Source organism: Mustela nivalis (genome assembly GCF_964662115.1).
Source record: "Mustela nivalis genome assembly, contig: HAP1_SCAFFOLD_2026, whole genome shotgun sequence".
Lineage (NCBI taxonomy): Eukaryota > Metazoa > Chordata > Mammalia > Carnivora > Mustelidae > Mustela > Mustela nivalis.
This window is the reverse complement of record NW_028134638.1, coordinates 9,537-23,567: the sequence shown is the minus strand read 5'-3', so window position 1 is coordinate 23,567 and position 14,031 is coordinate 9,537. Positions and strand designations below refer to the sequence as shown.

General features: G+C 54.6%; 1 protein-coding gene and 1 long non-coding RNA gene across 2 annotated transcripts in view; one reads left to right on the top strand and one right to left on the bottom strand.

Moving 5' to 3' along the window:
- Positions 1-12,314, bottom strand: part of LOC309858209 — a 60,675-nt gene extending 48,361 nt beyond the window's left edge. The window contains exon 1 of the long non-coding RNA XR_014308103.1: positions 11,736-12,314. This is a non-coding gene — a long non-coding RNA (uncharacterized lncRNA). The remainder of the gene's footprint in view (positions 1-11,735) is intronic.
- Positions 248-6,214, top strand: LOC309858208 (ral guanine nucleotide dissociation stimulator-like; the record flags this gene model as incomplete). The annotated part of the gene is made up of 7 exons (XM_082750888.1): positions 248-2,805; positions 3,168-3,271; positions 3,781-3,850; positions 4,467-4,538; positions 4,993-5,067; positions 5,675-5,707; positions 6,089-6,214. Exons 1-7 carry the CDS (start codon positions 2,752-2,754, stop codon positions 6,212-6,214), a joined length of 534 nt encoding a protein of 177 aa, XP_082607014.1. The 5' UTR covers positions 248-2,751.
- Positions 12,315-14,031: the final 1,717 nt, after the last annotated feature.

Genomic DNA, 14,031 nt, shown 5'->3' with positions numbered 1-14,031 from the left:
CGTCTTCGCGCTGAACATTTCCCTCTCCAGGGAAGACGCGTTCAGGCTCAACCCTCACAGGCCTGTGGTCCTTCTGGGTCTAGAGAAAGGAAACGGAAAGCTGGCAGCTTTCCTATTGGCAAAGGACCTCTGAGATGCCATCTAGCTGGTCCTGACTGTGGTCCTTTATGTGCCCAGGTCGAGGGGACACTGGGAGCAGGCAGAGCAGCCCAAGGGCCACTCAGGATTTGCAAAGTCCTGTTTGGGATGATTTCATTCAATCATGGCTCTTAAGCACCTAGGAATGCAGGCTCTCTCTAGTCACCAAGAGCAGTGAATGGGTAACGTAGAGACAATGTCTGGGTCTCCATTCTCGTCCCAGGGTCACATAGGCACTCTCCACATCCTAAGCACGCATGTCTAGCGTTCATCAGATGGGGCATCTCTGTGACCTACTCTAGGGATGAATGGATCCACCTCTCTTGGGACCACGAGGATGCACTCTACGATCAAGGAAGAACAGGATAGGTCTTTGGGTGCCAGAGGAGGTCCTGCTGCCTCCACAGAGCAGGGTGGGAGGCGACAGGGGATGTTGCTGGCGAGGGATGTTCAGAACCATGGATCTCCCAGGACTCTCGATTTCCATGGGAGAGCTTAGTGGGGCAGCTTCCTCTGAAGAGGCCAAAGAGTCCGAGAGAGGTGTGGACGGGATGCCAAGCACTCTGGGAAGCAGAGCCCATTGTGGGCTGAGTTGGTGCCTACAACAGCCATCCCTTGGATGGTCCATTCTTGCTCCGCCTGCCCCTATCCATATCCACCTCCGCTGACCACCACAAGTGGGGCCAAGGACAGAAAGGGTGGGGACCGGACCACTCACCCGTCGGCCTCCAACCAAAGCCCAGACACTGGTCTGCAGGGAGGATGCATGACTGAGGGGCCAAAGGACAGACCTATGGGAGGTCCCTCCCTCATCCCACGTGGTCAGCAGTCAGCAAGGACAGCTCCAGAGGGGTTGCAAGTGGGCTGGCGCCATTCTGTGGGGCCCACACCGAAAGGATGGTGCTGTGGGAGTAGCGTGGAAAAGGAAGGGAAGGCCAGGTCTCTGACTCTGCCCCACATTTGACTTTCCCCAGCACTCTGTGTCCCATCTTGGGAACCTGGCCTGAGCAGACACGGCAGGATATCGGGCAGTCCCTGCACACTGCCCATGTGGAGGTCAAGGGGGCCTATGTGCACGTCACGTGGCATGACCGGGACCTAAACACCCATGCCCCCGTTCCGCTGAGGCAGCGGGAACTTCTGCAGCTCACAGAGGCTGAGGCGGAGGGTAAGGGGCATTGCAAGCTGGGAAGGCCATCTGGGATGGGGCTCATGGGCTGGGTATTCCTTGAAAGGCCATGGGATCCGTCCTGTTCAGGGAAAGGCACATGGAGTGTCAGTGATGTGGCTGAATCGTTCCCCTTACTCCCACCCCCGTGTCCGCTATGCGACGCGTTCCAGCAGCTGAGCCGGCCAAAGAGCCTCCCATGGAGCGAGAGGCAACCCTGGCTCTGCATCAGCCATCACCTTCAGGGTCCGAGCCAGCCTCCCCTCCACCGGCTGCTCCAGAACTGGAACAGGGGCTCCTAGGTTACGGATGGTCGCCGGGTCCTGAGGCACAGACGGCTGGGCCATCGGCTTGCCTGGGAGTTTGCACGCCAGCTGTCGCAGGTGCCACTGAGCCCACTCCAGCCGCAGAGGCATCCTGCCAACCCAAGAAGCGGCTCAAAGAGAAGGAGCCTGACCTCCTGGACTTCCCTCCCAAGCTGGTGGCAGAGCAGCTCACCTACATGGATGCGGTGAGCAGCTGGGCCCCCAGGGTAGGAGGGCAGGGCCGGCTTTTCTTCTGCTCTCCGCTGCCCTATACCGGCTTTTCCCTGATGTGGACTCCTAGGATATAGGGCCAGATCTCAGCTGCAGCCCTAACCGACCGGGGAAACCCATCAGGGTTTTTAGACCTGAGCTTTCACTGTCCAGCTGCGGACTGTGGAGACAGGCACTGAGAAGGACTGAGGCAGAGGTACCACGCAGATGCAATGACTCAGAAGCGAGAGCCCGTAAATGGGAAGGCTCTGGTCCCCCGCGGGGAGGAGGGCAGCTCCCTGTGTGCAATCCCGTCCATGGGTCGCCCACCCATCTGCCTGGGAGCCTGAGCACCATCAACCTGGCTTAGGCATCTGATGCGTCCTGAAGGACAGGCTAGACACGGAAAGCCATGCTTTCAGCCACCAGGTGACAATGGGCACCTGTAAGGAGACAGGGACCGCAGGGATGAGCATTTGGAGGAGGAGATGCCCCCTTGGGAGCACCACCTGGTGCGGCCCCCTGGACATGGAATGATCAGGGTGCACACGCCTTCCTCCCTTCCCTTGCCTCTCTTGGCTCCTGGGGCATCCCGCACTGGCTTCCCTCGGAGAAGAAGAGGGGCATGAAATGCAGGCTCTCTAAGCAGGCTCCGGCCACATTCGCAGCCTCCTGAGCTCCAGCTCTGACCTGGGACCCCTCCCGAGGACATGAGTCTTGCATGGGCGAACATGTGTGGGGCTCAACACACCTCCCCCTGTCCCCTAGGAGCTGTTCAAGAAGGTGGTGCCCCATCAGTGCCTGGGCTCCGTCTGGTCCCGGAGGAACAGGCCTGGCAACGAGCACCTGGCACCCACAGTCCGGGCCACCATCGCCCACTTCAATGCTGTGGCCAGCTGCATCGTCACCACGTGCCTTGGCGACCCAAGCATGACAGCCCGGGACAGGGCCGTGGTGGTGGGCCACTGGATCCGGGTGGCCAAGGTATGCTGTGGGAGGCCCAGCTCCCTGAGGCTCGCCTGAGCCTCGGGAACTGCTCTTCTGTCTCGCTCCCTTCTCAGGGCTGAAGGCCCTGCTCTAAGGCCTGTGGTCCCTAGGCTCTTCCTCTCGGGGGCATGGCCCAACGTTGGGACGCTCAGTTCCCACGTGACGCCTCCTTTGCAGTGAGGGAAAATCCTCCCTCTCGCCAGCAGTGTTCCTCTTTAGGGCTGACCTGTGCCCTTCTGCAGCTCCCTGGACATCAGCTTCACCCGTGGGGGAGCCCTAAACCGAGGGGGGCACTAAAGCTCTCGAGCATCTGGGGCTCCTGCTCTCCCACTGACAGCTCCTTCTCCTCCCTCCCCCAGGCCTGTCAGATCCTAGGGAACTACTCCTCCCTGCGTGCCATCCTGGCGGCTCTGCAGAGTGCCTCCATCCACCGCCTGCAGAGGACATGGGACAACGTTTCCAGGTGAGGAGGCTTCTCTGCAGGAGGGGCCAGGATGGAGGCGGGATCTCCCACAGGCCTGTCCTTTGCCCCCCTCAGTCAGCTTGGACCTCCTGGGAGGCAGCAAACCCTGACCAAAAGACCTGGGCCCGGGGCTGCTCCTCTCAGCCTTCCTGGGGAACAGGCCACCAGGCCTCCTGCTTGAGAAATCCAATGTCCTCCATGCCCCACCCTGGCCTCAGCTGAATTCCATATTTCCACGTGGTGACTTGGCAGCCACTGAAGTCTCTGCCCATGGTTCAGCCAGAACCCCACCCAAACCGAGCTGTTCAATTAAGCTGGGAAGGGACGCCCAGGGGGACGCCCAGGAGAACGCCCTCCCATGTCCTACGAAGACCCCAGTGCTCAGAGCAGCCCAGAGCAAACCCTCAGCCAGCCCCGTGGACATGCGGGGCTGCTCCAAGAAAAGGGACTCGCACTCTACCCTGCCACGTTAGGACTCCCCTGAGCCTAACTTCTTTCCCTCTCTTCAGGAAGAGCTTCCGAACATTCCAACAGCTCTGCACAGAAGGCAACCCCCAGGGCAGGGAACTACTCATCAAGGTAGCACGGGAGGTGCAGGGCTCCAAGGACAGGAGAGGGGTGGGAGGAGGCGTGATCCTGTGTGGATGAAGTAGGGAATGGCCTGAAGCATTCCTCGGGGAGCAGAAGCCTTTGGCAGGAATGTGCTGACAGCCTGGGCTGAAGATTCCCCCTGGGGCTGGGACAAGCGGGTGCTGCCCATCCAGACTCCCTAGGCTAGATTTCAGGTCTCTCTGTGTCCATCCATCGAGAAGGTCCACATGGGGGCCCACATGAACGCGGACAGCCCAGAGGACAGGCCCCTGCTCACAGATGGGGTGGGGATGGGTTGTGGGCCACAAAAATGATGATCCTAAGAGGATCCTGAGTGCTCAGGAGACCGCAGGAGGTAGGTGGAGTTCCCCCTTCTGCCCATGGGAAAACAGGCTCAGGGAGGCCAGGCTCCAAGCTCCAGGTCCCCCATGGACTGAATGGGGGAGCTGAGATTGTTCTAGAAGGACTCGTGGCATGCTTCAGGGGAATGGAGCGTCAGTATCAGCAGACGTAGGTCGGACGTCTAGGGTCTGCAGTCCAAGACGGTGGGCGCAAGGGGACTGAGGCTATTCTGCTCTCAAGGATCTTGTCCTTGGCCCTCTAGAAGCGGCCCTCGAACAAACTGGCCAGCCTGGTGAGGCAGCTGCAGAGAGCGCGGAAGGGGCTGCCCAAGAAGGTGAGTGTGCCTGAGGGACAGGGCCTCCAAGGCCAGGGGAGAGGGGCTCCTCCCTGAGGGCTAGAAGCGTCCAGATCAGGACAGGTGGGACCTGCCACTCCAGCTCCACCTCCTGCCTGCCGCCACAGTTGCTCAATGTCTTCTTTCCTGGGGACCAGGAGGAAGGAGTCTAGCAGGCTGGGTAGAGAATGGATTTGGGGCTGGGGAGGGGCCCGGGGCTCCATAGCCAGGGGGTTTTTTGAATTTCAAAAAGCAGGCCCTGGAGGGGATTAGGAGGAGTCTGATGTTCTGGGAGGGTGAGGGGAAAGCGAATCCAGGGGAAGCAACTAAGGGTCCTAGGCCCTTTTCCATGTGGGAAAGTGGGGTGGGCCAGGACGCTGAAGTCTTTTCGGGGAGGGCCCCTGTGGGCACCAGACAGCAGGGACTCATCCCAAACCTACCCCTCATGACACAGGGTGTCGTCCCATACCTTGGCACTTTCCTCTCCGACCTGGTGGTGCTTGATACAGCAATGGAGGACTACCTGGAGGTGGGTGAGCCTGAGGATTGTGGAGGAGGGACCAGAGTCCTGAGGACAGGGAGCAGAGAGTCCCCGGACTGAGCCCTGAGCTCTGAGTCCTTCGGAGACCTCCCTTCCCCACAGCCTCACAGCCGCCCCTAAGAACTGGCATCTCTTGCCCATCTCAGTGCTGAGGGAAGGGAGTCTGCACCCAGACGGGTGGCCCAAGACTGGGGAAGCACCAGCGCATCCTGAAGGTGAAGCTGCATGCGCTCTGTGTGCATGGGCTGCAGCCTCTCCCTCAGACCTTGCCTGTCGGGGACAGTGAAGTCAGGACCCTGCACATCAGCCACACTTCAGGAGCCCAGCAGATCCTGCCTGCCTGAGGCGTCTGCCGCTCCCTTCAGTCACCACAGAGTGTTGTGCTGCAGGGTGCTGACCGGGAGCCCTTTCACCATCCCCCAGTCTTCCTTCCTCTGGACCCCAGGGCTTGCCCTAACCCCAGTCTCATTGTGTGTGTGGCTTGGCGGCCCACTCCGGGGTCCTGGCCTACGCGCAGCCTCAGAACGGGTGGGTGTAAGGTGCTAGGACTGACCGGGGGCCTCTTTCTGAAGGACAATGGTTGTCTACTTTCCAGGGCAATGAGATCAACCACCGCAAAAAGAATAAGGTGAGCATACGTAGCCCTGGCTGTAGGGAAGGGCAGGCAGACCCTATCAGAGACGCCCCTGGGAAGAACATTGCTTGGCTCCATCCACTCCCCTCCATCTCCCATTTCCTGGGACAGGTTGCTAAGAATGAAGTGCAAGACCCATCGAGTCAGTCAGTAGGGATCCACAAGGGCATCAAGGAGAACTTCCCTTGATGGAGGAGGGGCTAATTCTACTAGCCTCTGAGAACAGTTTGGGACCAGACGAAGTTGCATGCAGGAGGGTGGTCATGTGTGCCAAGACCCAGGACCCGACCCCTGTCCCGCTGCTCGGCCCTCACCTGGCCCTGTAGCTTCCCCACCCAGGCTCAGGGTGCATCCTGTGCCTCTGTCCCGGCCCAGGAATACCGAGTCCTCACGGACATCATGCTGCTCCAGGCGGCGGCAGAGAATTACTGCCTAGAGCCCCAGCATCCATTCACGGCCTGGTTCTGGGCTGTGGAGCGGCTCAGCGAGGAGGACAGGTGAGGCCCACTCAGGAGCTGGGTCAGGCGACGTCGGGGTGGACTCTTTCTGCTGGCCCCGCCTGGGATCCTCCTTCTAGGGCTCCCTGGGCAGCCAGACACCAGCTGTGGGAAAACCCTGGGAGGGACTCCTGAATGCCAGCTGCTGCTCAACTCACAGGTGTCCCTCTGTCCTTAGCTACAACCTGTCATGCCAGCTGGAGCCGCGGTCCTAGCTGGCCAGCAGAACACAAGCACCAGGACCACTGGCTACAGCCACCATCAGACCTGAACCCGTGCACACTGGCTGAGCCAAGGATTGCCCCTCGGCCCCTGGGCTACTTGTGGTGCACGAGCCCCATCCGCTGCTCAACACCCCTTCCTCTCCCATACAGAATTACTTGTTCTGGAAGGGGCAATATTGAATATAATTAAAGGGTTGTTATTTAACCACAACCACCACCACCACAACAACAAAAAGGAATGAGAACCCTTGGGATTAAAGTTTTCTTACCCAAATAATAATAGTAGTAGTAGTAATAATAATAATAATAATAATAATAATAATAAAGGTTTTTATTTTCTCCTCTACCTGCCCACGTGTGCGTTTGGTTCTTTTATTTCCTACGGTAATGTACAACGTGTACAGACTCTCTTCTTCATTCCTGAACCCAGAAATCTTACAGAGTCAGCAGCTATTCAATGGGGCAGAAAGGAGAGGAGCCAGCCCTCCTCACTTCTGGTGGCACTACTCATTACTGGTGGCACCTCCCAATGCCGTTTCCTCAGAGGACAGGTTCATTTCTGTGTCAGGCATCTGGGCAAACAGCAGACACAGCCCTCAGGACCCCTGAGATGGAGACGTTGCAGGTCCTTCCCCAGGAAGGCAACAAACCCTGACCAGGCGAGTCCTGGAGAGTTCCTTTCCCTCCCCAGAACTATGTGCTGCCCAGGAGAGGGGCTGCTACTCTACCCTCTAAAGCAAGGAGGACGATGTCTTGCTTCCTTGGGGATATGCTACGTGTGCGTGTGTTTGTGCGGGTTTGGACCCAGTATTTGGGACTGACGGTTGTCGAGTTCAGTCTCCTGAATTGCATCAGCACGATGTAGGGAAAACACATGCAAAGAGATTCAACCCTGCCTGTGGAAGCTCCAAAATCTGAGGAAGATATTTTGTAAATGGAAGAAGGGCAGGCAGGACGTCCCGTCCTCAGTTTCCCTAGAGGCTCTCCAGGTTCACCCTTTACCAAGACTGGAATCCCCCTGGGATCCTTATCCAGGATCTCTGGATTCCTTTTCCCTGCTTCTTTTGGGTGAGGCTGGAGAAAAACGAAAGAAACTGGGAGGTGTCTCTGGCTCTATTCACGTCTATGCTGACCTAGGAGCTAGGATGTCCAGCCATCCTGCATTTCCTTACGCAGTTCTTGGCAAGGCCGTGGGGCCCTTCAGGCCCCTGACCCTCTTGGTCAGGTCCATGGTAGCCACTGCTCCCTGGCTGGGGCCTGATGGAGCAGAGATTGGTTCTCCCTTGCCAGGATAAAGGTTCAGATCCTTGACCAGAGAAACCCCACACTCTCCTGGCTGGCCAAGGGCACTGTCAGGTCCAGGTGGTTCTGAAGTCCCTGGTCTCCATCATCCACCAGGTGACACACCCATGTTCCACTCACTTGTCTGAAATGGGGAACTCGCCTGACGCGGTAGACCAACACACACATGGAATGTGAGCAGGGGAGAAGCGTCTATCATGCAAATGGATGCGAAACGAAGCAAGGGTAGGAATCCTTCTCTCCAGACACAACAGACTCTGAACCAAAGGGGGGAGGTACGAAGCCACAGAGAAGGACACTACTTCCTCGCAAGGGAGGCCATGTAATAGGAGAGAACATCTCGAAATATGTAGACACGCACCATGGGAGCACCCAAAGGCATCCAACAGTGCATAACAAACATAAAGTCACCTTTGACAGCCGTACCATGCAGTGGGGGACTCTAACACCCCACATCTGCTAATGGACACAGGATCCAAACTGACAATCAACAGGGAATCTATGGCTTTGAGGGATGCACCTGTTTCAACACGTAGATGCAGAACCTTCCACCCTGAAACCGCAGCATCCGCAGTGCTGGATTTCCAGTGCACATGGAACATTCTCCAGAGTAGATCACACGTTAGGGCACAACCCAAGTCTCAACAAACTCCAAAAGATGGATATCATCCCACGCATCTTTTCTCAGCACGATGCTACGGAACGCCAAATGAACCCTAAGAGCAACCCTGGAGAGACCACGAATCCATGGAAGTTCAATTACATGCTACCCAACCAGCACTGGGTCAACCCGGAATCCAAAGAGGATGTCCAAAATTACATGGAAGCAAAAGGACACGCCAAGGGTCCCCAACCTTGCAGATACAGCGCCAGGGAATCTAAGAAGACAGGATCCAGCACCACAAGAAAAATCCCCAATACCATCAGCTGACACATAAGGACCTAGCCAAAGCACAACACAGAGCTCCTGAGCAGTCGCTCAGCCTGGGCGAGTTGGAGCTCCTGCTGTTGGGTGCAGGCTTAGCTTCCATCTCGACTCTAAGTCCCAGCCTGGGGGGTGTTCTTTCCTTTCTCCCAGGACCATCCCCACCAGGGCCACTGGGGAATCAACCCTTCAGGGGGTTCTCGGCAGAGAGAAATGGCCCAAAGGGCCCAGGAAACAACCACCCCTTCCCCACTGGTGGATCAAGGTGGCCCATTAGCGCTCCCTCTGTGGAACATTCCACAGTGCTTTTGGGGGGACGACCCTCTCAGGCTCTGATGCCCAGGGTTTCTCGGCAAAGGGCAGATTCCGACTGAGTACCCCTGGGAGGGACCTGACACTCTGCACTTCCAGCATGCTCGCAGCTAATGCCCCGGCCACCTGTCCCCGGAGCACACGGAGAGACAACTTGCCAGCGGACCAGTGGACAAAACGTCCTCTCTTTCACCACCAGGAAGAGATCGATGCGCAACCGTCTGGCAGCCACAAAGAGGTGTTTGATTGTCAGGAAGATCAACAGCCAGGCAGGGCTTGGTCCACCCCCACAGGCCTCTCCTCCTCTTCTCCTCCAGAGTATAGGGAGGCAGGATGGCAGGAAAGACAGTTTGTTCAGTGGAAGCGAAATCCTGAGCTTGAGTCCCTTTCTCCCTAGTAGCCTGGGCACTCCTACGCTGCTTCCACTGTGGCCTCTGTGCAAGGCCATTCGAAACACCAGTGCTGGCTTGCGAAGTTCCGGGATACTGGGCAGAAAGCGATGGAACACAAGAGAGTCCCAGGGAAGTGACAACGGGTTTGGTCATGAAAGCTTGAAGCTGTCAAAGACCATCTCTTGCCCTATGTTCCCTTGGTCAGAAACCTTTCAGCAACCGCTCAGAGGAGAGACAGGCAGGTACAGAGCAGGGATGGGGAACCCTGGGAGCCACTGTGGACCGAACCGTGGGTGTTTTGTTAACATGGGCTTTGATTCATGTGTGACTTTTCAGAAACAGAAAAGAATAAAGGGAATCAGGAAACAGAGGCAATCAAAAACACCGGCTCAAATATAGGGAACATACTGTTGGGAACCAGGTGGGCGGATGGGTGGAAGAGGGGGTGGGGATTAAGAAGACACTTACTGTGCTGAGCACCGAGTCACATACAGAATTCCTGAATCCCTACTCTTCAACTGAAACGACGAAAATACTGTACGTCCATTAGACTGTATTTTCAAAATTGTCTTTGAAAGGTGGGTATTAGGAGACCAAAATGAGATTACGCTCTGAGAGTTTCCCAATCAGGTCTCCTCAGGCTGTACGTGAATGCACCTTAAAGATCAGTGAAAGAGCCCAAAGACAAAAGTGACATCTGTTGATATGGAAAGGCCAGTGCCCACCTCTGTGATCACAGAAAACACACACCTTCCTATGATATTGGCTGTCGTAAAAGCATTTCACCGACGTCCCCTTGGAGCTACGCTCCTCTGGTATTTCCATTCTCCTTGGTTGTGTGTCCTCATGGAGTAGTTGAAGGGAATATTGCTACCCCGTGTTTGGTGGACTAAACCAAAGCTGGCTATTTCTAGCCCCTGGAAGACTGAGCTAAAGGGCCTTCTGGAAAACATTGCACAACTGGATCTCTCATCGTCTTCCAGAGAAGGAAAGGGAGGCCCCAAAGGGCACCAGTGGAACAGGAACACAGAGGAGGTTCTCCTGACACCAGCATCAGGATCCCAACTCCCTGAGCAAGAATGAAGAACCCCCGTCCCCCCACACACAATGGACACATATCACTGGAATGGGTCAGTTCCCAGGAAAAGCGAAATGCGGCCAAACATGGGAAGGTACACAATAACCTCACTGAAAGAAAGCCCACTGGGATCCCCTGCCCTGGGTCTTAAGTTCCACCTATGCATGAAGCCATTTGATAATCACAGGGGAAGGGAGGGAAAACTGAATGGGAAGCCACCAGAGAGGGAGAAAAACGATGCGAGGCTCTTCTCTAAGAAACAAGCAGAGGAGCCTAACAAATAGCAGGGAGCACATGGGGAGTTAGAGAGGAGAAGGGAGTTAGGGAAAACTGGAAGGGGAGGTGAACCTTGAGAGACTATAGACTCTGGAAAACAATCTGAGGGTTTTGAAGGGGCGGGGGCGTGGGAGGTCGGGGTACCAGGTGGTGGGTATTATAGAGGGCACGGATTGCACGGAGCACTGGGGGTGGTGCAAAAATAATGAATACTGTTATCCTGAAAATAAAGAAAAATTAAATTAAAAAAAAAAGCAAAGAAACAAGCAGAGGGTTGCTGGAGGGGAGGTGGGTGCGGGTATGGGACAATTCGGGCAGGAGCATAAAGGAGGGCATGCGATGGGATGAGCACTGGGGGTGAAACGCAACTGATGAACAGCTGGGCACTACTACCTCGGAAGCTGATGAGGAACTGTACGGTGGCTTACTGACTTTCCACAACAACAACAAAATACAATCCAAGGTTCTGTGTTTCCTTGATTTTCAAAGTGGAAAATACGGGATGATTTCTTTTCTTCCCTCAAGCAAGGAAATGACATAGCCTATTCACGAAAAGGCAATGCTCAGGACATTCTACCCCTTTCAGCCCTAAAGAAGTTTTTCAAACAGGCTTTCACCAGTTGCAGTCCTCATGCCCTTCTAGTCATTTCGGAGCACTCTTGACAGGGGGCAAACCCTTTTTTTCTTCAAGGTGACTCACCCCAAGCAGGTAATATCCCTATGTGCCACAGGAGTGACTACAGGTGCGCCCCCCCCCCAACCTTTCCAAGGGCCTCACTACAAGTTTTCCAGAAAGGTGGCATGAATAGTACTGGCTGGAAGGTGGATGCTGCATGACATCCATCCCTTTGTTCACTTGAGGGATGACTAGGGGCAAAGTCTCCATCTCAGTCGTGGACGTGCCAGAGCTCTCCAGCTCCCCTTCAGACACGGCCCTGCCCTCTCTCCCATAGAAGAACCTGCAGAACTACGTGACCATGAACTGGGAACACACAACAAGGGTACAAAGGTCTTACCTGAATTCAGCTCAGCATGGCAATGACAGACTGGTCCCTCTTGGAGGTTGTTCCCAGTGTCCTTGAGGCATTCGAACCCCTTCTTGGCGGCTGACTCCAGACAGTGGCTCACCTGTCACAGTGGCTCATGATAGAGGGATGAGAAGTTCCTCGGAGACAGGTGTCACCACACCACTATCATCACCCTTTGTCGTGGAATAAATCTATGTCCCTCGTCGGATTAAGAAACCCTTCAAACAGGACTGGAGCAGGTGGCAATAAAAGGCTCCCTTTGAAGAAGGGCTGAGCTTGGGGACATGTCCAGTCCTATGTCTCACTGCTGCCATCACCACACACAGTGGTGCCCCAAATGGGCAGGGTACCATTTCCAGTACACGGCTCCTGCTCGCCCAAGGTACCTATTCCTATCATCGCGCCATCGCATCTGGTCAGGACCCCAGCATTAGGCCTGTGCGTCTCCAGTTCCTGCTGCTGCCTGCCTCCACCAGCGATCCTGTTTCCTCTCTGAATTCCGAGCGCCGCAGCATCCATCTTCCTCACCTTCACAAAACAGGATTGTGCAATGATTTCATGGATACGACCTGCAAGGCACAGGATGGAAAAGAAAAGGAAACTCACACCCTGGACATTCAGGATACTTAAAATCTTTGTGACTTGAATGACGTTATCAACCAAGGGAAAGCACAGTCCAGAAGTCGGGAAAGCATGTTTGCAAACCATGGATCTGGCAGGTTCTCAATATCCACAATATCTAGAGATCCCAGGAACTCAACAACATCAACAACAAGAGAAAAACAAGTCAAATGTGATGTGTGAATGTACACATGGGCAAGAGACATAACCTCAAAGCTATACGCAAGGAAGGAAATTGCAAGCAATGAGATACCTTTATGAATCCATGAGGTTGGCTCCCCATGGAAAAAGAAAAACAAAACAAAACACAACAAAGCAAAACAAAACAAAACAAAACACTCGGGAGAAAGGAAAAGACCAAGCCATGGCAAAGATAAAGAGAATTAGGAACCTTGCTGATTGGGTGTGGTAGGAATGTTTAAGGGCATGCTTGTGAAATCAGTATGACAGCTCTTCACAAAAATCAACTTGAGTGGGACACCTGGGTGGCTCAGTCTGTTGAGGTCTCAGGATCCTGGGATGGAGTCCCACATCGGGCTTCTTGCTCAGCCGGGAGCCTGCTTCTCCCCTGCCTGCTCTGCCTGCCACTTCTCCTGCTTCTGCATGCCTCTTTCTCACGCTGACAAATGAATAAATAAACCGTTTTTAAAAAATCAACTTTCGCACTACCATGTGTTTTAGTACTTGCCCTTCTGTGCTAGGTACCCACATTCATGAACAGGATAGTATGGTCCTGGAGACTTATCTGAGCACACCTTCTCATGGCAGCATGGTTCCTAAAAGCTAACCCATGAACGCAATCCAAGTATCTGTCCAGGGAGGAACAGATGTTGTATATACAGACGTTGGGATAGTATTCATTCGCTAAAGAGGACAAAAACATTGACATGCGCCACCCCGTGGGCGAACGTTGAGGAGGGTGTGCTAAGTGAGAGGAGTATGCATGAAGATAACCAACTTGGACTCCACTCTTAGGACCTACCTAGAGTGGACTCCGAAGGACAGAAAGTAGAATGGTGTTTGCCAAGGGCTGGAAGGAGGCGCTCGCGGGAAGAGTCTGACGCATGCTAAAGAGCTTTAGATGGACAAGATGCCAAGGAGATGGGAAGGTGGGTTCCAGGGAGCTTGGGACAAAGACATTAATGCTTTTTAAGACATTTAGAATGTACTCCGTGAACTTCATGGACTTCACGACCTAAAAATAAATTGCACTGAAAAGCTGCAAAGATGGAGAAATGAACACAGGACCATTTCATCTGGCCCTTTATACCCTTTCCAGGTAGGTCCTCTCTCAGCCATTCGACTTCTGCCATTTTCCTTGAGACAACATGGAGCCAACAAAATGTCCTTCTGTGCCTACTTCGAGGTTGAAAGACAGAATTGCCCCACCCGGGACAACTTTATGTGAGAAGGTATTTTTCAGAGTTAATTTCTTGAGACCTGTTATTCCTTGATCATGTTTTCAAACAGAACCCAAACTGAACATTCTCCTTCGTCTGCTTGATTTTTCCTTCCCTGATTTTTTCCCCCCACTCAGAACCCATTGTTGATGCAAGGGCTTGGGTGTTCCTATGCCTGTCGTCATCTACTGACTTTAGCTTCTGCTGTTTCCAGTTTTGCTTACGTGTCATTCCTTTACCAAGTCAACTTTCCCGAGGCTCAT